General features: G+C 40.0%; 1 protein-coding gene and 1 pseudogene across 1 annotated transcript in view; both read right to left on the bottom strand.

The window, feature by feature from the left end:
- The window catches only part of USP8 (ubiquitin specific peptidase 8), a 79,252-nt gene that overhangs the window by 16,185 nt on the left and 41,515 nt on the right, over positions 1 to 21,552 (bottom strand). Inside the window, 6 exon segments of the mRNA XM_010356606.2 lie at positions 371 to 457; positions 3,204 to 3,788; positions 7,807 to 8,030; positions 8,313 to 8,457; positions 14,005 to 14,167; positions 20,915 to 21,059. Coding sequence (XP_010354908.1) covers positions 371 to 457; positions 3,204 to 3,788; positions 7,807 to 8,030; positions 8,313 to 8,457; positions 14,005 to 14,167; positions 20,915 to 21,059 — 1,349 coding nt within the window.
- On the bottom strand, positions 18,500 to 20,904 carry LOC115897434 (annotated as a pseudogene).

The raw sequence follows: 21,552 nt of genomic DNA, 5'->3' as shown, positions 1-21,552 counted from the left end.
TCCATTTTTCGGCTATTATGAATCATACTCTAAGAACATGGGTGTACAAATACTTCTTGTTTGCAATTCTTTTGGGTATATACCCTGAAGTAGAATTGCTGGATCATATGGTAAGGGCTAAATATTTTTTACTTTCATAAAATAAATAGAATATGCTGTCAAACTTTAAACAGGAAGACAAACTCTATTTCCTTTAGCATATAAATGGAGTGATCGTGTAAAAACAAGCAAAACACCAGCTACCAAAGATGGCAACGATCCCCTTACACTGTAGATCTCATGATAAAAGATGACAGTGTGGTAAGATAATCACATAGTTATAATCCACGTTTGTTTTTTTTCCAGTTTTTTCCTGCAATGAACTACTTACTTTATTTCTTTCGGTATCGTCTGTATCCTCTCTAAAAGTTCCTGTCCTTAGAATTCCACTTTCTGGTTGTCCTTTAATCTTAAATGGCTGTAAAATTATTAAAATTACAGAAGTGAAAGAAAATTTTAACTCTCCTTCCAACATAAAGCTACTAGCTAACACAACCGAATCTATGAGACTGAAAATGTAAAAGGAGAAAAAAAAAGGCCTCTGAAAATTTTATTATATTTTACTGTCACAGTCAAAATACTTAAAAAACTAAAGAACTCTGATGAATCAGTGAAAAAAAAAAAGATGAAAATCAAAGTGGATTGTGAAGCACTGGTTCACACTACATGGCCAAGTATAAAATGCTGATCATTAATGTATATTCACCATGACCTAATTTGAACATTATCTCTTTTTTTTTTTTTTGAGACGGATTCTCGCTCTGTCGCCCAGGCTGGAGTGCAGTGGCGCGATCTTGGCTCACTGCAAGCTCTGCCTCCCGCGTTCATGCCAGTCTCCTGCCTCAGCCTTCCGACTAGCTGGGACTACAGGCGCCCGCCACCAGAACCGGCTAATTTTTTGTATTTTTAGTAGAGACGGGGTTTCACCGTGTTAGCCAGGATGGTCTCGATCTCCTGACCTCGTGATCCACCTGCCTCGGCCTGCCAAAGTGCTGGGATTACGGGCGTGAGCCACCGCACCCAGTTGAACATTATCTTTTACTTACTATTATGATTTTGGTTACCTTGAAAGGAGTTGTGCTTCAAAAAATTTAAAGTATTCAAGAGAATGGAGAAATTAAGATACAGACCAATAGTCAAAAATGCAAAAATCTATATTCATATCTTCTTATAACACCATAGATTTTTTTTTTTTTTTTTGAGGCCGAGTCTCGCTGTCACCCAGGCTGGAGCGCAGTGGCACGATCTCGGCTCACTGCAACCTTTGCCTCATGGGTTCAAGCGATTCTCCTGCCTCAGCCTCCCGAGTAGCTGGGACTACAGCGCATGCCACCACACCTGGCTAATTTTTTGTATTTTTAGTAGAGACAGGGTTTTACAGTGTTAGCCAGGATCATCTTAATCTCCTGACCTTGTGATCCACTGGTCTAGGCCTCCCAAAGTGCTGGGACTATAGGTGTGGGCCAACACGCCCGGCCCATAGATTCTTTTTAAAAACTCATTTTAGTTTTATATCTTATTTTAAAATAACTCTACTAAAGACTTTAAAATTAGTGATAATTTTAACAAAATTTATTCTAGAATAAATTACATATTTCTCCTACTTTTAAAAGGAGCACACAAGGAATGCAATCTTAGATGTGTAGGAATATTTGGCACCTATATACTAAATGACTCCACAAATACGAATGATTTAAGTTCTAAAGACTGCATGCCTCTAGCACAGCAAGATGGAAAGGCTTTGGAATCTCACTGTCTATGTGATGATCTTAAGCAAATACTTAACCTCTAAACTCCAGTTTCACTTGTAAATTAAATACCTTATGGGATTATCATTAGGAGTAAATAAGATAATGCAGTGAAAATACTTGGCATATAGTAGCTACTCAATGAATAATACTTAAATTGTATCTTGGAGCTCACATGTTTTGCTCCTGTGAATAAAGTTAGAGTGTTTTAGTACATGGGCTTCATATCACTAATTTGGTGTGTTTAGAAGGTTTTTGCATGGAAGCTATCTTTTTTAATAGCAGAGGTTACCAGATAAGTGTCCCCTGGATAAGAGCGGCTTGACTATGAATTAATTTTGGTAACATGCCTGCTGTTTGAGAAGTATAGAAGTTAACATTCTGTAAAGATGGTATCCTGCCTTCCATTAGAAGTCATTTTCGCACTGCTAAAAAAGTTTTTTCCATTTACATATATGTAAAAAGGACTATAACTGTTCTTGGTATTATAAATACATACTTGGTGTTCAAAAGGAAAAGGCAGTTAATGACATAATGAAGAAAAAAAGAAAAGCATGGCATTATTAGAGACTGAGAAAGAATAACAAAAAATGTCCCCTAAAATTACGGCTATCAATTTTGGGTGTGTAGCCAAGGGCAAAATTAATTGGGTTATTTGCCAATATTATTTGAATAGATAAAGCAAGAAAAAAAATGACACTGATGTGACCAAAAAATCATTATATGCAAAGATAAATGTTGGGCCATTTAGATGTCACTGATTTTGGATATATTCTAAACAGATATAAATTTTATCATACAAATATTGGCATCTAGTTCCCCCATACTGAAGAGATTATATTTCACTCTAGTCTTTCCATGATCATACATCAAACATAAAAATGAAGAAGGTAACTATTTATCTCAATTATTTGAAATATCGCCAGGCATGGTGGCTCAAGCCTCTAATCCCAGCACTTTGGGAGGCCGAGGCGGTGGATCACGAGGTCAGGAGATGGAGACCATCCTGGCTAACATGGTGAAACCCCGTCTCTACTAAAAATACAAAAAATTAGCCAGGCGTGGTGCCATGCGCCTGTAGTCCCAGCTACTCGGTAGGCTGAGGCAGGAGAATGGCGTGAACCCGGGAGGCGGAGCTTGCAGTGAGCCGAGATGGTGCCACTGCACTCCAGCCTGGGTGACAGAGCGAGACTCCGTCTCAAAAAAAAAAAAAAGAAATATATTGCATTTTATAGACGTAATATACAAAAAGCAATTTCATTCCTAACCAATCATTTCATAAATGTACGGCATTGGCCTCAAAGGAGAATAGGTGAGCAAATGTGGATAGATCAGTACTTTCTATCACCCCTGAAAAGACTACTTGAAATGCCTGCCCTTTTCACTTTGTTGGCAATCTGTACTGTTTCTGCTTACCTTGCCTGAACCGGAATCCCCTGTCGCAGATGTATGGGGCACATCTCCTGTTGACTTTTTCTGTACTTCTGGGGTTGGACACCTTTTCCCCCTATCTTCTACAGATTTCTTGGCATCAGAAGTTTCATGTTCACTTTTACTTTGTCTTTTTACTCCTGTTATTTCTTTGCCCCTCTTTGCTGAGGTTTCTTTATCTTCTTTCTTGGCCTGTTCACTTTCTTTCTTCTCCATTTCTTCTTTTGCTTTTTGTTGCTTCTCTGTAATTTCATTTTCTTCAGCTTCTTGTTTCTTTTTGGCTTTTTGTTCTTGTTCTTCCCTCCTCAGTTTCTCTTTCTGTTCCTCTTGCTGCCTTTCCCGAAGTTCTTTTTCTTGTTTGTTTTTCTCCATTAGAAGAGCAGTTTCTGCATGAATACGAGCCTTTTCTTCATCTGTTAACATGAGAGTTGGAGAAAAAACTACTGGCTTGGTGGAACGATCAGGAATAACTTTTCCATTCTGAGGAGATTGTTGCTCATGGTTTGTACTTTCAGATTTTGTTCTATGCTCTTCAGGCAATTTGACTGCTGGTTTTTTAGTACGATCAATCTAGAGCAACAAAAACGGAGCAAAACATTTTTGTCAAAAATCAGGAAATAACCTCAGTTCTTGAGATCAAGTTGTGATAAAAAGAAGTGTCACTTTGTGGAGACAACATCTATCAGGACATCTACTTGTTAATTACTCAGTGTCAAGATTTCTCATAAAACAGAACTTGAATGGGAGATATCCAAACATCACTGGAACTTACATCCTCTTGATTCAACTTTCAATTCTTCCTGAGTGTTTTGTATACAAGAGTTAAAAATGTCTTTATTTAAAAACATAAAACCTAGACCTGGGCATACCTAGACTTAAGTTCCACTTTCAGGTATCCAAATGCCTACCCAATATTTCCATTTGAGTGTCACTGCATATATTTCAAACCTCATATAGCCAAAATGGATTCACGATTTCCCCCACCCCCGCAAACATGGTCCTAATCTCATGGATGTAACCCTCTCCCAATAGTTGCACAAATCAAAAACGTGAGTCCCATGATATGTTCTTCCCATATCCTTCTACATGCTAATTTTCCTCCTGTCCCTCCATCTCTTCTACTACAGGCCAAGACCATGCCAACCTCCTCTCTCACCAGAACTACAGCATAGTTTTCAACTAGTTGCCCATCTCTTCTCTTGCCCCCGCTCCCCAATCTGTTTCTCCACATTATAGCCAGAGTACTCACTTTAAAACAAATTTGATTTGCTAACCACAGAGTACTCACTTTAAAACAAATTTGATTTGCTAACCACTATGCCCTCAGTACACCTAAAATCTTTACCATAGCCTGTAAGGCCCTGTGTGATCTTACATCTGCCTACCTCTCCAGTCATATGGCTGTGTATACTGGTTATACTTGCCTTAAAAAAAAAAATCATTCAAAGATGCCATGCTCCTTCCCAATTTAGGTCTATCAGCTGTTCATCTAGATAATGCCCACATTAGGTCTTGGCTTACACATCTCTCCCTCTGAAAAGACTTCCCTTGTTTCTAGAACTAGCCAAGTCCCCTGATACATGCTCTTATAATACCTTATTCTTCTCCCTCTACTGGCATTCTGATCAAATAACTATAATTACTTGTTTAAAATTTTCTTCCCTCCTAGAATATAAGCTCTTCTTCCCTCCTAGAATATAAGCTCTAAAAGGATAGAGACTGTGCCTGGCACAGTTAATAACTATGTTACTGAGGGAACAAATGCAATCTTCCCTAACAACTTTTACAGGAGGTAAAATACTAATTGGTTTCCTTCAAGTTGCATAATAAATTACCTAAGTTCCTGATTTAATGAATTAAACATTTATTAACTCAATTTAACAGCATATTAAACTAGAGAAGTGACCCTAACATCATTTCTTGAGAATACTGTGTAATGAAACAAAAATAAAAACTTTTAAGAACATCTGGCAATAACAATCTACATAGTGTTCTTATAAAATGAATTTATGTTTTTCTACTAGAAAACAAAGAAGTTGCCGGGCACAGTGACTCACGCCTGTAATACCAGCACTTTGGGAGCCCGAGCTGGGTAGATCACTTGAGGTCAGGAGTTCAAGACCATCCTGGCCAACATGGCAAAACCCCATCTCTACAACAAATACAAAAATTAGCCGGGCGTGGTGGCAAGTGCCTATAATCCCAGCTACTCAGGAGGCTGAGGTGGGAGGATTGCTTGAACCCAGGAAGTCAAGGCTGCAGTGAGCTGTGATCGTGCCACTGCACTCCAGCCTGGGTGAGAGAATGAGACCCTGTTTTAAAAAAAAAGAAAAACAAAGAAGTTAGCGTAGAAAAAATAATTTTTTTCCTGTTCTCCTTCTGCCTCTTAAAAAAAATCCTTTGTCTTTTTTTCTTCATGTATTTGAGAATAAAGTAGGAAGAACCACTATGGGGATGAGGTTAACAATAAGAGGTGGAACAGAAAGAAAAATAAATGTTGTTTCCATTTACATTTTGGTGGCTTGATCTATTTTTCCCTAATCTTACAAGTATAGTTATGATCATGTTACTCTCAAGTTTAAAATTCTTTAGTGGTTCTTTGTGCCTACAGGACAAAATTCAAATTTGATCCAAGTCTCTCTTGATGACTCTTGTCCATCCTTCTAATGTTATCTACTATCATAATTTCCTCTCTCCAACAGAGACTAGCGCCCACATATGCCAAAACTGTTCAATGGCCACAGAGCATGCCCTATCCCTTTGGTCATACAATTTTCCAGTTGTTTCGTCCATCCTCAAATTCTACTCTTAAAGCCCAGATAAAATACTGTCTCCTCCATGAAGACGTCCTTGATCTTCTCAGCTAGAATATTCTCCTTACTCTGTGCTCCAGCGACTTGTAGAGCAATTATGATATTTTGCCTTATGTTGTGGCTGATTTTATACAGATCTCTCCTTCTAAACATCAGAAGAATCCATCTCTTGTATTTACAAACTTTCATGCTGTCTGATTTTTTTTTGAGACAAAGTCTCACTCTCACCCAGGCTGGAGTGCAGTGGCCCGATATCGGCTCACTACAACCTCTGCTTCCTGGGTTCATGTGATTGTCGTGCCTCAGCCTCCTGAGTAGCTGGGACTGCAGGCACGCACCACCACGCCTGGCTAATTTTTGTATTTTTAGAAGAGATGGGGTTTCACCATGTTGACCAGGCTGGTCTGGAACTCCTGACCTCAGGTGACCCACTCGCCTCTGCCTCCCAAAGTGTTGGGATTACAGACGTGACCCATGGCACTCATGCTGTTTTTTACACAGATCTTCAAAATGTGTCTAAAAAACTGTACGTATCTTATAAAGTTATGTTGGGACACAAAAGGATTAGGGTTTAAACAGATTAAGTTGAAAGGAAATGCAATAACATAAGTTCTTTTCAGACTTTCCTAAATTTACCCTTTAAGAAAAGTTGTTTAATCACATCTATTTAGTCTGCAATTTATTCTGCAATACTAAAATGCCTTAAAAAAATGAAGAAATGAACCACTTCAGTTTATAACAAAAAATTACCAGATTTTCTATTCAATACCTGCTCCACAAATCAAATGTCATCCACTTTAAATGTGAAATACTGTTTTAAATATATCTGGGGAAAAAATCAAAAATGAATGCTAAAAATGTTATTGGGAAATGCATGGAGGGGGAACATTAGTTAACCTTTCTTTAAATAAAGCCAAATGAAGGAAATAAAGACTAAAATTTTTTTATTTGTAATGTCTTGGTTATTTAAAAACTTTTAAATGATTATTGTTAAGCATGCCTGTTTATTTGCATGTCAAATTCTAAGGAAATGGAAATAAACTATTGTTTTAAAACCAAAATACTGACATCACATACCTATCATATGTAAGCCAAGCTATTTATGAAAACACTATGGGTCAAATTATAATACAAAAAGTCCCAAAAGGGCTATTCTAATTCACTGTGGTAATGCAATCTTTTACTGGCATTGTATGTAGCAAATGGATTGCCAACTGGCTTGGAAATCCCTTGAATTATCTACTCTAATACAGGCATGGCAATAAGACTGAATTATGATGAAAAATTTTTAAACAAAAAATTTATCAAAACATACAGATTCTTCTCATTGATACTTTTTTCTAAGATGTTAAAGGTTATGTATTAAACTTCATTTCTATACTGTATATATATATATATATATATATATTTTTTTTTTTTTTTTTTTTTTTGAGACAGAGTCTTGCTGTCACCCAGGCTGGGGTGCAGTGGTGCAATCTTGACTCACTGCAACCTCCGCTTCCTGGGTTCAAACAATTCTCATGCCTCAGCCTCCCAAACGGCTGGGATTACAGGCACCCACCACCATGCCCAGCTAATTTTTGTATTATTAGTAGAGAGGGGGTTTCACCATGTCGGCCAGGTTGGTCTCAAAACTCCTGACCTCAGGTGATCCGCCCCCGCCCCTCTTAGCCTCCCGAAGTGCTGGGATTACAGGCGTGAGGCACTGTGCCCAGCTATACTACATATTTAATATTAAAACAAAAGCGAGAATAAAGTTAAAATCAAGAACATACCTGTGGAATATTCTTTATACTAGGCACTGGCTGAATTATGGGTGAAACATCAGATTTAGAAGCAGCAACTGGTTCAGCTGGAGTTGATATATTCAGTGGTCCCATTCTCTCATTTTGATCACTTATCAATTCTATATTTTCATCTACTTCTATAGATGGAGGTGGTATCTGGGCAGCAGGTTTAGAAGGAACTGATTCTTCCAATGAGGGATAAGTAAAATCCACTAAAATTCCAAAAATAAAAATGTTTTTTAGAATAGCAAATCCCATACACAGTACTTACATTTCTCATGCATGTTAATGTAATAATTAAATGTAAACTAAGTGAAAAAACAATTACAACAGTCTTAAAGAAAATGTGAACTTCCAGGCTTATATTTTTATGCCTGAAAACAAACTGCTCTCTAATAGGACAAATGCACACACAACCAAGAATGTTACCGTGAAAACAATTTTAAAGTATATTTTACCAAAGCAATTTTAAACAAAAATTTTCACATACATACATGAGATAGACACCTCTTCATTCTGGCGTCGTGGGGGTGGAGTGACCTTAGCATTTGTTGTATACTGGGGATAACAAAGGAGCCAGTTTTCATAGCCTCCCTCTAAAACCAAAGGCTCATTGCGCAGGATAGTTTTACTTTCCCACTATAAATAAGGAAATCATATTTTTAATATGGCAGCAATCTTTCAACAGCTAAAAACACAACAAATCTAAATTTTGAAGTTATTCCCTTAATGACAAGATTTATCTTCTAAATAATGACAAAATGAGAACTGAATTCAAAATTCAACATTAAATAAAACGGTTATATAGGTGAGGTTTTAAAAACCATACAAATAATCAATGATCTTAGAAGAAAAATTAGAAAATAAATTACTAAATATAAAACGAAAATGACCCATAACATCACCACCCCAATACCACTTTACATTCTGGAGTTTACTCTTACAGAGAATTTTTAATAAAACCTTTATGATGTTGCTTTTCTATGAACATCTTTCATCAATACAGAGCTATATCATCATTTGCAATGACCAGGTAATATTTGACTACTGATTGACTGGTTGATTGAGACAAGGTCTTGCTCTATCACCCAAGTTGGAATGCAATGGCATAATCATGGCTCACTGCAGCCTTGACCTCCTGGGCTCAATTGATCCTCCCACCTCAGCCTTCCCAGTAGCTGGGACTACAGGCATGCACCACCACGCCCAGCTTATTTTTGTACTTTTCATGAGCTGGGGTTTCGCCACATTGCCCAGGTTGGTCTCAAACTCCTGGGCTTAAGTGATCAACCTGGCTCAGCCTCCCAAAGTGCTGGGATTTATAGGTGTGAGCCACTGCGCATGGCCTATTCTACTTTACACACACACCTTAAAATTCAGTCAATCATTTGGGTTTTTTTCCCCATTTAATTATAAGCATGCTGAAATAAACACAAAAGATCCTGATACATGCACATACCTAGTCACCTCCTTAAGGAAAATTCCCAGAAAGGGAGTTGCTTAAGCTAAGGTACATGAACATTTTAAGGTTTTCAACAGATTGCTAATCTTAGAAATGGTCACTTAAAAATATATATAAATGCATTGGCTGGGCATGGTGGCTCACGCCTGTAATCCCAGCACTTTGGAAGGCCGAGGCGGGAGGATCACCTGAGGTCAGTGTTTGAGACCAGCCTGACCAACACGGTGAAAACCCGTCTCTACTAAAAATACAAAAATTAGCTGGGCGTGGTGGCAGGCACCTATAATCCCTGCTACTTGGGAGGCTGAGGCAAGAGAATTGCTTGAACCCAAGATGTGGAGGTTGCAGTGAGCTGAGATCGCGCCATTGTACTCCAGCCTAGGGGATAAGAGTGAGACTTCGTCTTGAGGGGGAAAAAAAATTATATATATTTATATTTATAAATTTCTTAAGGATAATTACCTAGGAGTAGAATTGCTGGTTTAATATGATGCCCAGCTGCCCTTCAGAAAGGCTATACCAATTTATACACTTAACCAACAGGATATGAGAATGCCCATTATACATCTTTATAATTTTTACAAAACTGATGAACATAAAATGGTATCTTGTTTTAACGAGCTTTTTTTTTTTTTTTTTTTGAGACGGAGTCTCGTGCTGTCGCCCAGGCTGGAGTGCAGTGGCCGGATCTCGGCTCACTGCAAGCTCCGCCTCCCAGGTTCACGCCGTTCTCCTGCCTCAGCCTCCCGAGTAGCTGGGACTACAGGCGCCCGCCACCTTGCCGGGCTAGTTTTTTTTGTATTTTTTAGTAGAGACGGGGTTTCACCGTGTTAGCCAGGATGGTCTCGATCTCCTGATGTTGTGATCCGCCCGCCTCGGCCTCCCAAAGTGCTGGGATTACAGGCTTGAGCCACCATGCCCGGCCTTAATGAGCATTTCTTTATTAGTGAAGTTGGACATTTTTTCATTTATTTACTATGCATTTATATTGTTCTATGACTTAATTATTTAATAATTGCATCCTTTGCCCCCTTTTCTATAGTTATTTGCAATTTTTTTAGTAAACAGTGAATGTACTCTGAATATTAGGGGAAAAAGGTCTTTGTCATACATATTGCCAACATTTTTCCTGATTTTTACTTTACTTTATGTTTTTTTTTGTTTTTTGTTTTTTTTTTTTTTTTTTTGAGACGGAGTCTCGCTCTGTCACCCAGACTGGAGTGCAGTGGCCAGATCTCAGCTCACTGCAAGCTCCGCCTCCCAGGTTCACGCCATTCTCCTGCCTCAGCCTCCCGAGTAGCTGGGACTACAGGCGCCGCCACCTCGCCGGGCTAGTTTTTTGTATTTTTAGTAGAGATGGGGTTTCACTGTGTTAGCCAGGATGGTTTCGATCTCCTGACCTCGTGATCCGCCCGTCTCGGCCTCCCAAAGTGCTGGGATTACAGGCTTGAGCCACCGCGCCCGGCCTTGTTTGTTTTTTAAACACAATTAAATGTCTTTTCTTTCTGAGATGGAGTTTCGTTCTTTTGCCCAGGCTGGAGTGAAGTGGCGCGATCTTGGCTCATTGCAACCTCTGCCCACTGGGTTCAAGCAATTCTCCTGCCTCAGCCTCCTCAGTAGCTGGGATCACAGGCACCCACCACCATGCCCGGCAAATTTTTGTACTTTTAGTAGAGATGGGGTTTCGTCATGTTGGCCAGGCTGGTCTCCAACTCCTGACCTCAAGTGATCCACCTGCCTCAGCCTCTCAAAGTGCTGGGATTATAGGCGTGAGCCACTGCGACCAGCCATAAACAGTCTTCATTTTCCTTTATGACATCTTGGTTTGATATCAAGGTAATAAAAAATACCAATGCTTTCTCCTAATAGTTTGCTGTTTCAATCTATACATTTATATCTTTTATTCATTTGAGATGTAGCTTGGTCTAAGAAATAAGGTAGGGATCCATTCTCTTTTATTTACTGGCTAGGCAGTTGTCCCCAAACCATTCATTTCAATCCATCTTTTCCTCAATGATTTATGTCACCTTTATCATACACTAATCATTCACATATCTTAGTTTGAACTTTATGAAATTGCCGAACTGCCATTTGTAGGTCAATGCCAGTTGAATACTGGCAGTTTCATATAATTGTCCCATACTTAGGTATATTTCTGGGTTCCCTATGTCATAGCGTGAATTGTTCTAAGGCTTTTAAGACTGCCTTTCTGAAGGGCAATCAACTGACCCTCCTACCAGCAGAACGAGTTTTCTTCTCACCACATGCTCACCAGCATTCAGTGCTATCATTGTTAATAATTTAACAAATTAACTGGGTGTGGTGGCTCGCACCTGTAATACCAGCACTTTGGGAGGCTGAGGCAAGAAGATTGTTTGAGTACAGGAGTTTCAAGACCAGCCTGGGCAACGTAGTGAAATATCATCTCTACAAAAATAAAATAAAATAAAATTAGCTAGGATGGTGATGCACACCTCAGCTACTCAGGAGGCTGAGCTGGAGGACTGCCTGAGCCCAGGATGTCAAGGCTACAGTGAGCTGGGATGGCACCACTGCACTTCGGCCTGGGCAACAGAGTAAGATATGTCTTCAAAAAACAATAGGTAAAAAGAAATTTTATAATTCAAAAAATAAGAATTACAGAAAAAAATAGTTTAACAAGTTGAACTGAGTACAGTGAGTCCCCTTGTATTCGTAAGATTCAACCAACCAGACTTAAAATATACTTAGATGGGCCGTGCGTGCAAGGTGGCTCACGCCTGTAATCCCAGCACTTTGGGAGGCCGATGTGGGCAGATCACTTGAGGTAAGGAGTTCGAGACCAGCCTCGCCAACAAGGTGAAACCCTGTCTCCACTAAAACTACAAAAATTAGCCAGGTGTGGTGGTGGGCACCTGTAATCCCAGCTATTTGGAAAGGCTGAGGCAGGAGAATTGCTTGAACCTGGGAGGCGGAGGTTGTAGTGAGCCAAGATTGCACCACTGCACTCCAGCCTGGGTGACAGAGTGAGACACCATCTCAAAAAATAAATAAAATAAAATAAAATAAAAAATATACTTAGATGCCCAACACAGTGGCGCACGCCTGTAATCCCAACACTTTGGGTGGTCAAGGTGGGAGGCATGCTTGAAGCCAGGACTTTGAGACAAGCCTGGGCAACATAGCAATACCTTGTCCCTACTAGAAATTTTAAAAAAATTACCCAGGCATGGTGCGCACCTGTAGTCCCAGCTACTCAGGAGGCTGAGGCAGTGGGATCACTTGAGCCAGGAGTTCAAGTCTGCAGTGAGCTATGATTGTGCCATGGCACTCGAGTCTAGGTGACTGAGAAAAACTTTGTCTCTAAAAATTAAAATTAAAATTAAAACAAATAAATTTTCAAAATATATAGTTAGGCCTATGATAGGTATGTCTGTACTGAGCATATACAGACTTTTTTCTTGTCACTATTCGCCAAAAAATATGGTGTAACAACTATTTACAGAGCACTTTTTATTAGTTATAAGGAATCTACAGAGGATTTAAAGTATGTGAGAGAATATGTGTAGTTTATATGCAAATACTATACCATTTTATGTAAGAAACTTGAATATTCATGGATTTTGGTATTTGTGGGGGGTCCTAGCGCCAATCCCCCACAGATACTGAGGGACAACCGTATTATTTTTTAAACCTTTGTTAACTTGATCCATGAAAATGGCACTCGTTTTAATATGCATTTATCTGATACTAGTAAAGCTGCTCATTTTTATGGTTAAGTCCACTTGCATTTCACTTTCTGTTCATGGCTATCTGTGTGCACAACTTATTTTACTATTTTATCTTAAGTATTTTTCTTACTTGTAAAAGCTCTTTGGATTTTAGGTATTTTAAACCACTGCCATGTGTGTTGTAAATATTTCTGCCTGTCTTCTGCCTTGTAATCTTTTTTGTGTGTGTGTGTGTGAGACAGAGTTTTGCTCTTGTTGCCCAGGCTGGAGTGCAATGGTATGATCTTGGCTCACCACAACCTCCACCTCCCGGGTTCAAGCGATTCTCCTACCTCAGCCTCCTGAGTAGCTGGGATTACAGGCGCACACCACCATGCCCGACTAATTTTTTTAGTAGAGACGAGGTTTCTCTATGTTGGTCAAGCTGGTCTCGAACTCCTGACCTCAGGTGATCCGCTCACCTCAGGTTCCCCAAGTGCCGGGATCCCAAAGTGCCACCACGCCTGGCCCTGCCTTGTTATCTTATAAGATCTTTTCCCACCTAAGTTTTAATTTTACCACGCCCAGCCAAAACAAATCTTTTAAACCTGAATTTATAAAAAATTCTACAATCAAAGTGGCTGCTCAAGCCTGTAATCCCGGCACTCTGGGAGGCCAAGGCAGGTGGATCACCTGAGGTCAGGAGTTTGAGACCAGCCTGGCCAACATGGTGAAACCCCCTCTCTAAAAATAAAAAATTAGCCGGGTGTGGTGGCTCACACCTGTAGTCCCAGCTACTCAGGAGGCTGAGGCATGAGAATCACCTGAACCTGGGAGGCAGAGGATTGCAGTGAGCTGAGATCACACCACTGTACTACCGCTTGGGCAACAAAGTGAGACTCAGTGTCCAAAAAAAAAAAAAAAAAAAGCATGATCAATCTTTTCAGTATTTAAGATAAACAACTAGTTAACATGCCTTTCTAACAACCAGAGGTGCCCTGCAATTACAATAAACTAACAATGAAACTTGCAAACCTTGAAAAGTGCATCTTTCAGACTCCGGAGAATTGTTCCAATCTGTAAATCTTTGGCAGAACTAAACCAGTCAAGAAGTACCACATACTCCACATTCCCCCTCTTCTTCCATGTGTCTTTAGAATCATCTGGGAGGTGTGCTTCAATCCAACTAGCAGTGACTCTGAAATGTATTAACATTGAAACTGGGGCAAAAGTCAACAAGAGGTCCTAATATACTAACAGAAGACACTCAGTTTTGTTCTACAGTCTTGACCACACCACAGGAAATTTTAAGTAGATTCCTTTCTAAGGTGAGATTATATATTAAGATATTAAACAGCCTAAAATGTTTAACCCCTTTACTACTGTATAATATTGGAACATAGTTTTAGTAGCTATTGGAGACTAAAAGAAGACTGAATTCTTTTCATTCTGACCCTTTAAAAAAAAGTGGGGGGCGCAAAACTGAAAACAGAGAAAATTATGAGCTCCTCTTTCAGCCAAATATAAACTAGGTAATATTATTCATATTTCAGTTCTCTTATACCTATATAATAGTCCACCATATACCAGGATGTTCATTCAACAAACACATATAGCATTTACCATGTGCCAGATACTGTTCTAAACGCTTTATTCTCATTGAACTCATTAAGTCTTCACAACAATCCTGTAAGACAAACATTATTATTGCTATTTTGGGGAAAGTGAGGCACAAACAGGTTAAGTGACTCGCTCAAGATAAGTGGAGCCAGAATTAAAATTCAGGCAATCTGGCTCATGTACATGTGCTCTGCTATGCTGCCTCTTAAAAATGTCAACTGTGAATAACACCAACTCTACCTTAAAGCATAACGTTCACATCATCGTTTGCTCACATAAAAGCTGAAGTCCGGCTGGGCGTGGTGGCTCACACCTGTAATCCCCAGCACTTCGGGAGGCCGAGGTGGGTGGATTACCTGAGGTCAGGAATTCAAGACCAGTCTGGCCAACATTGTAAAACCCCATCTCTACTAAACACAAAAATTATCCGGGCGTGGTGGCAGGCACCTGTAATCCCAGCTACTGAGGAGGCTGAAGCAGGAGAATTGCTTGAACCCAGGAGGTGGAGGTTGCAGTGAGCCAAGATTGTGCCACTGCACTTTAGCCTGGGCGACAGAGCGAGACTCCGTATCAAAAAAAAAAAAGCTAAAGTCCTTACAATGGCCTGCCACAGACATACACCCCCAAGCCTTAACGTCGTCATCTCTAACTACTAGCCCCCTTTACTCGCTCCAGCTACTAGCTTCCTTGTTATTCCTGGTTCATCCAGGCATGCTCTTCCCTAAGGGCCTCTGCTCTTGCTTTTTCTGTCTGGAATCCTCTTCCCCCAGATAGCTGCATTATTCATTTCCCTTATTTCTTCAAGATTTGCTAATAACTTCTCTGTGAGGCCTTTCTAAACACACACACACACATACGCACACACAACATTCCCATTTCCATGGCACTCCACATAAGAAAAGCTAAACAGGCCGGCGCGGTGGCTCAAGCCTGTAATCCCAGCACTTTGGGAGGCCGAGTCGGGCGGATCACGAGGTCAGGAGATCGAGACCATCCTGGCTAACACGGTGAAACCCCGTCTCTACTAAAAACTACAAAAAACTAGCCGGGCGACGTGGCGGCGCCTGTAGTCCCAGCTACTCGGGAGGCTGAGACAGGAGAATGGCGTGAACCCGGGAGGCGGAGCTTGCAGTGAGCTGAGATCCGGCCACAGCACTCCAGCCTGGGTGACAGAGCGAGACTCCGTCTCAAAAAAAAAAAAGAAAAAGAAAAGCTAAACATTGCAAGCTTTTATTGTGTGTCTTACCTATCTCACCTCTCTGTTAAAAGCTCCTAAGACAATTTTTTGTCTGTTCAATGGCTTAGCCCAGCACTTAGAACATAGTAACCCAGCCCATAGAAAGTGTTCAGTGAATACTGTTTTTTTTCAGCTGGACGTGGTGGCTCACACCTGTAATCCCAGCCATTTGGGAGGCCAACGCAGGCAGATCACCTGAGGTCAGGAGTTCGAGACCAGCCTCGCCAACACGGCGAAACCCTGTCTCTAATTAAAAATACAAAAATTAGCTAGAAGTGGTGGTGCATGATGGGAGTCCCAGCTACTCGGGAGGCTGAGGCAGGAGAATAGCTTGAACCTGGGAGGTAGAGGTTGCAGTGAGCCAAGATCACACCACTGCACTCCAGCCTGGGCGACAGAGCAAGATCTCCGTCTCAAAAAAATTGGTTTAATAATTGAATGAGTGAATAATACAGATTCATGCCTCTGGGTAAGGAGCTCCATATTATTCTTAGCAAAGCACTTAGTATATAGTGGCATTTCAATATTTAACTGATGATACTGGCAAGCTGGGCAGGACTGGTACAACTTTTATCCACAAGTAAAACCAAATAATTAAGATCATTTTAATTTTAAAATCCAGTTCCTATATAATATTGTTACTGTATCTTCTAGGAAGTAAAGTAGAATAAATATAAACTATTGTCTAATAATATCCTCTCCTGATACACACAGATCAGAAGGATGCTTGGTCAACAAAGAAGGAAAAAAAATAAAATGTGATATTCTTAAAGACTATTTCCAACCCTGGGGTATATTTACCTAAATACTGTTTTCAGGATTAGTATTCTACAGAAAACACTTTTGGAAACAACAGTATCCGCCAACATTTCTCAAACTTCTGTCTTTTATGTACCACCTTCACAATTTGCTTTAACTCTGCTCTACTTGTCCTTTATTAAATTTAATTAATTTAATAAAAAATACTTTTTTACTTAAATAAATTTAATAGGAAATTGTATGGCCCTAAATACATGAAAAAACAGCATCATATCCAATAAGTAAAAGGTACATCTGAAGATAAATAAAATATTTAAGTAAACTGTGCTATAGTCACACAACAGAACACCATACTGGCAATGAGAATGAACAAACTACAACTACACACAATAACAGAGATGACTGTCACGAACATAGGTTGAGTATAGAAGACAGATATAAAAGACTACATATTGTAAATTCCATTTATATAAAGTACAAAAGCAGACAAAAAGAATATATTCCATTAGAAGTTCGTGGTTTCCTTGGGCAGCGGGATACGGGTAGTAACTTACAGGAGGTGTACTGGGTTCAGGAGGGATGATAATGTTATGTTTCTTGGTCTGGATGCTAATTAAGTGGGTGCACTCAGTTAATGAAAATTCATTGGGTTAGATGCTTAGGACAGGAGTACTTCGGTATATATACTATAATATATTAAAAGTTAAGAATATGGGAGCTAAATGGTAAGAACTTATGAACACAAAGAAGGAAACAACAGACACTGGGGTCTACTTGAGGGGGGAGTTTTAAGAGGAGGGAGAGGAGCAGAAAAGATTTAACTATTGGGTACCAAGCTTATACCTCAGTGATAAAATATGTATGTACAACAAACCCCTGTGACACATTTACCTATGTAACAAACCTTCACATGTACCACCAAACCTAAAAGAAAAGTTTAAAAAAGAAACAGGCTGGGCACCGTGGCTCACACCTGTAATCTTAGCACTTTGGGAAGACGATGCAGGTGGATCACTTGAGGCCAGGAGTTCAAGACCAGCCTGGCCAACATAGTGAAACCCTGTCTCTACTGAAAACACAAAAATTAGCCGGTGTGGTGGCGTACACCTGTAATCCCAGTCACTTGGGAGGAGATATGAGACATGAGCATCAATTGAACCTGGGAGGCAGAGGTTGCACTGAGCCAAGATTGTACAACTGCACTCCAGCCTAAGCAACACAGTGAGACCCTGTCTCAAAAAAGTTGGGGGGGGGGGGGGAGGGCGCGCGCCAGGCACAGTGGCTGGCTCACATCTGTAATCCCAGCACTTTGGGAGGCCAAGGCAGGTGGATCATTTGAGGTCAGGAGCTCAAGACCAGCCTGGCCAACATGGTGAAACCCAGTGTCTACAAAAAATTAAAAAATTAGCTGGGCAAGGTGGTGCATGCCTGTAATCCCAGTTACTCAGGGCTGAGGCAGAAGAATCTCTTGAACCCGGGAGGCGGAGGTTGCAGTTGGCTGAGATCACACCATTGCACTCCAGCCTGGGCGACAGGGCAAGACTCCATCTCAAAAATAAATAAATAAATAAGTAAATAAATAAATAAATAAATAAATAAAATAAAAATTAAAAAATTTAAAATAAATACAATAAAATAAAAAGCTTAAACTTTTAAGAAGAGATAGGCCGCATGCAATGGCTCACATCTATAATCCCAGCACTCTGGGAGGCTATGGTGGGAGGATGGTTTGAGCCCAGGAGTTTGAGACCTGTCTGGGCAATGTCGCAAAACCCCGTCTCTACACAAAAAATACAAAAATCAGCTGGGCATGGTGGCGTGTGCCTGCAGTTCCAGCTACCCAGGAGGCTGAAGTGAGAGGATCACCTGAACCCAGGAGGTCAAGGCTGCAGTAAGCCGTAATCATGCCACTGCACTCCAGCCCAGGCAGAGTGAGACCCTGTCTCAAAAATAAATAAATAAAAATAGATAATGAAAAAATACAGTAATCACTATCGGCTAGTTGTAGGTACTGTTACCTACAGAAAGCTCTGAGACCTGTTCCCTTCAGTTAGAGAGATAAGCAAGTATTTAAAAGATGTACTAGCACCAAACTGAAACTCCTTTAAACTGACTCAAAAGGACTATAACATAAATTAAAAGGGAGTAATTTTCTCAGTGTGCATTTCATTGTTCTTTAATCTTCAACCTAAAATAATCTTGAGTTTCATAGTAGTCCAAATCTCACATTTTGGGAAACTTCCATGTAAACCCAATAATAAAGACCACCAGCTCTCTGTTAATACAGATTAGACCACCCAAAGACTAATTATAACTTTGTCTATTCAAATCCTGGGAATATATTCACATGTTTAATTAGACTGAGCACTCTAATTTTTCTTAACAACTGGTAATCAATTTATTAAAATAGTTGACTTAAGCATCTTCAATAGTGACTTCCACCTCAACTCCTGACTCAGTACTGAAGGAAGTAATCTGCTTAACAATCTCAGAAGGGATGTGCAAGTTAATGAGTTGTTTGTGGATTCTCATCTGGAAATGATCCCATGTCTTCGAACAGTCACCAAAAGGAGTTTTTCTTGTAGCGATTCTCAAAGTCTTAGCAGGCATTTGAACTGGTTCTTTCACTTTGAGACTCTTGTTCTTTGCTCCTCTGATCAAGTCAACACACACCTTCTCCAGGGATTTTATGCTGTGGCTCATGAAGAGTGATTCTAAATCAGTGAACTGCCACCTCCAGCTCCCCGGGTGTTTTTCCAGTATCTTTAAAAGCCACAGGTGCTGCGTGGCTTCCTGACCAACTGGTTCCTCAGCGAGAGCAACAGCAGTGCAGCAGGAGCAGGAGCAGGAGCGGGCTGACCACAGCTCAGCACCACCTTTGACAGCGTCTTTCTCAAAGAGCTCTTTTTTTTTTTTTTTTAAATGAGACGGAGTCTCCCTCTGTAGCCTAGGCTGGAGTGCAGTGGCGTGATCTCGGCTCACTGCAACCTCCACCTCCCGAGTTCATGCTATTCTCCTGCCTCAGCCTCCCAAGTAGCTGGGATTATAGGTGCCCGCCACCACTCCTGGCTAAAGTATTTTTAATAGAGATGGGGTTTCACCATGTTGGCCAGGCTGGTCTGGAACTCCTGACCTCAAGTGATCCACGTGCCTCGGCCTCCCAAAGTGCCGGAATTACAGGTGTGAGCCACTGCGCCTGGCCTAAGAGCGCTAATTTTTAAATAGCTTATTTACAAAGCACTCTATGCTTCAGGTCCAACATTTATCAAGCATCTACAATATGCCAGGAACTATACAGATTTTATTATCTAATTTTAAAAATATATAATTTTAAACCAAGACCAAGAGAGGTAACAGGATCTATATAAGAATGCTAGAAATAGTGAAAACAGCCCTGTATCTGGAGGTTTAGCTCTGCCACTATGCCATGATTTCCAATATACAATATACCCATGCAAGTCACTTTAAATTATTTTATAGATTAAAGGCCTCCTTACCAAAAAAGAAAGAAAAAATTTTAAATTAAGTCCTTACTCATGCCAGGACCTGTGCTAAAGTCTGTGTGTGTGTGTGTATATAATGTTTCTCATTTAAATCTCCTGAAACCTCTGTAAGATAGGTTCTACTATTATCCCCATTTTACAGATGGAAACATGAGCTTAGAAATGTTAGGTCACTAGCTAGTAATAATGCAATTAGTAAGTGATAGTTATTTCAATAGAGTCTGGCATTAGAGACTATACTCTTTTAACTTAAGCACACACACACACACACAAAGTATTTGTATAGCTTCTATCACAGATAATATAGGGAATTTCAATATGTAAAACAATTCAATTAGTTCACAATTTTAATCAATTTGGTACATATGATTCACATGCTTATAAACAGAAAATAATAGGAAAAATCAGTTAACAAACACTTGGGGAGAAAGGGAAAAGGCAACTTCATTTGTCTTTTGGTAAGATTCTAAATATCACAAATAGGAGAAAATAGCCAAATAAAAAGTTAGCAAATCCGTAACTTCAACCTTCAAAAAGGGTTAAGTGTGTCTTTAAAAAGCCAAGATTTAGGGAAGTCCCATTTGGGCACCCCTCACTCTCCAAAGTGAGAGAGTTGTTCTCCTTTCTCTTTCTTTTGCCTATTAAACCTCTGCTCCTAAAACGCACCTCCCCCTCCCCACCCCCACACACAAAAAGAGGCAAAGATTTAAAAGGTTACCAGGAAAAGACTATCACATTTAGCTTGGATACTAAGTAGTAACATTTACTAAGATCCACAGTTTACTACTTACTACGCAACATACTACTTTACTACATAGTAACCCACCCTGGACTGATGGCTTCTTCAGGAACACTGAGAGAATGTAAAATACAGGAATCCTGATAATCCTGCATTCTTCGAGCATCCATTATAATCAAGCTGATGTTTTTATCCGTCATCATTGTGTATAGTTCCTTTGCTGTGATTGCTCCTTGGAATTGAGAGAGACAGTATAAGTGACAAGAAACAGCATAAGATGTGCTGACATCACAAAACATAGGACAAACAGCTTTTCCTAGAAGAGCAAATTATACTGAATATATATGGATGCCATATATTTACTACCCAATCATACCATTTATTATCTTGTAAACTAACGTTAAATATAACTTGTTTTTTTTTCCTGAGACAGGGTCTCATTTTGTAACCCAGGCTAGAGAGCAGTGGCATGATCTTGGCTCAATGCAACCTCTACCTCCCAGGTTCAAGTGATTCTCCTGCCTCAGCCTCCTGAGTAGCTAGGAACATAGGCTGTTACCACGCCTGGCTAATTTTTGTATTTTTAGTAGATATGGGGTTTCACCATGTTCACTAGGCTGGTCTGGAACTCCTGACCTCAAGTGATCCGCCCACCTCAGCCTCCCAAAGTGCTGGGATGATAGGCGTGAGCTGCCACACACCCAGCCTTGTGTTTTTAACATTTA

This window comes from Rhinopithecus roxellana, chromosome 5, assembly GCF_007565055.1.
Source record: "Rhinopithecus roxellana isolate Shanxi Qingling chromosome 5, ASM756505v1, whole genome shotgun sequence".
NCBI classification, from domain to species: domain Eukaryota; kingdom Metazoa; phylum Chordata; class Mammalia; order Primates; family Cercopithecidae; genus Rhinopithecus; species Rhinopithecus roxellana.
Note: the sequence above shows the minus strand (reverse complement) of the source record. Positions and strands in the feature narration are given on the sequence as shown.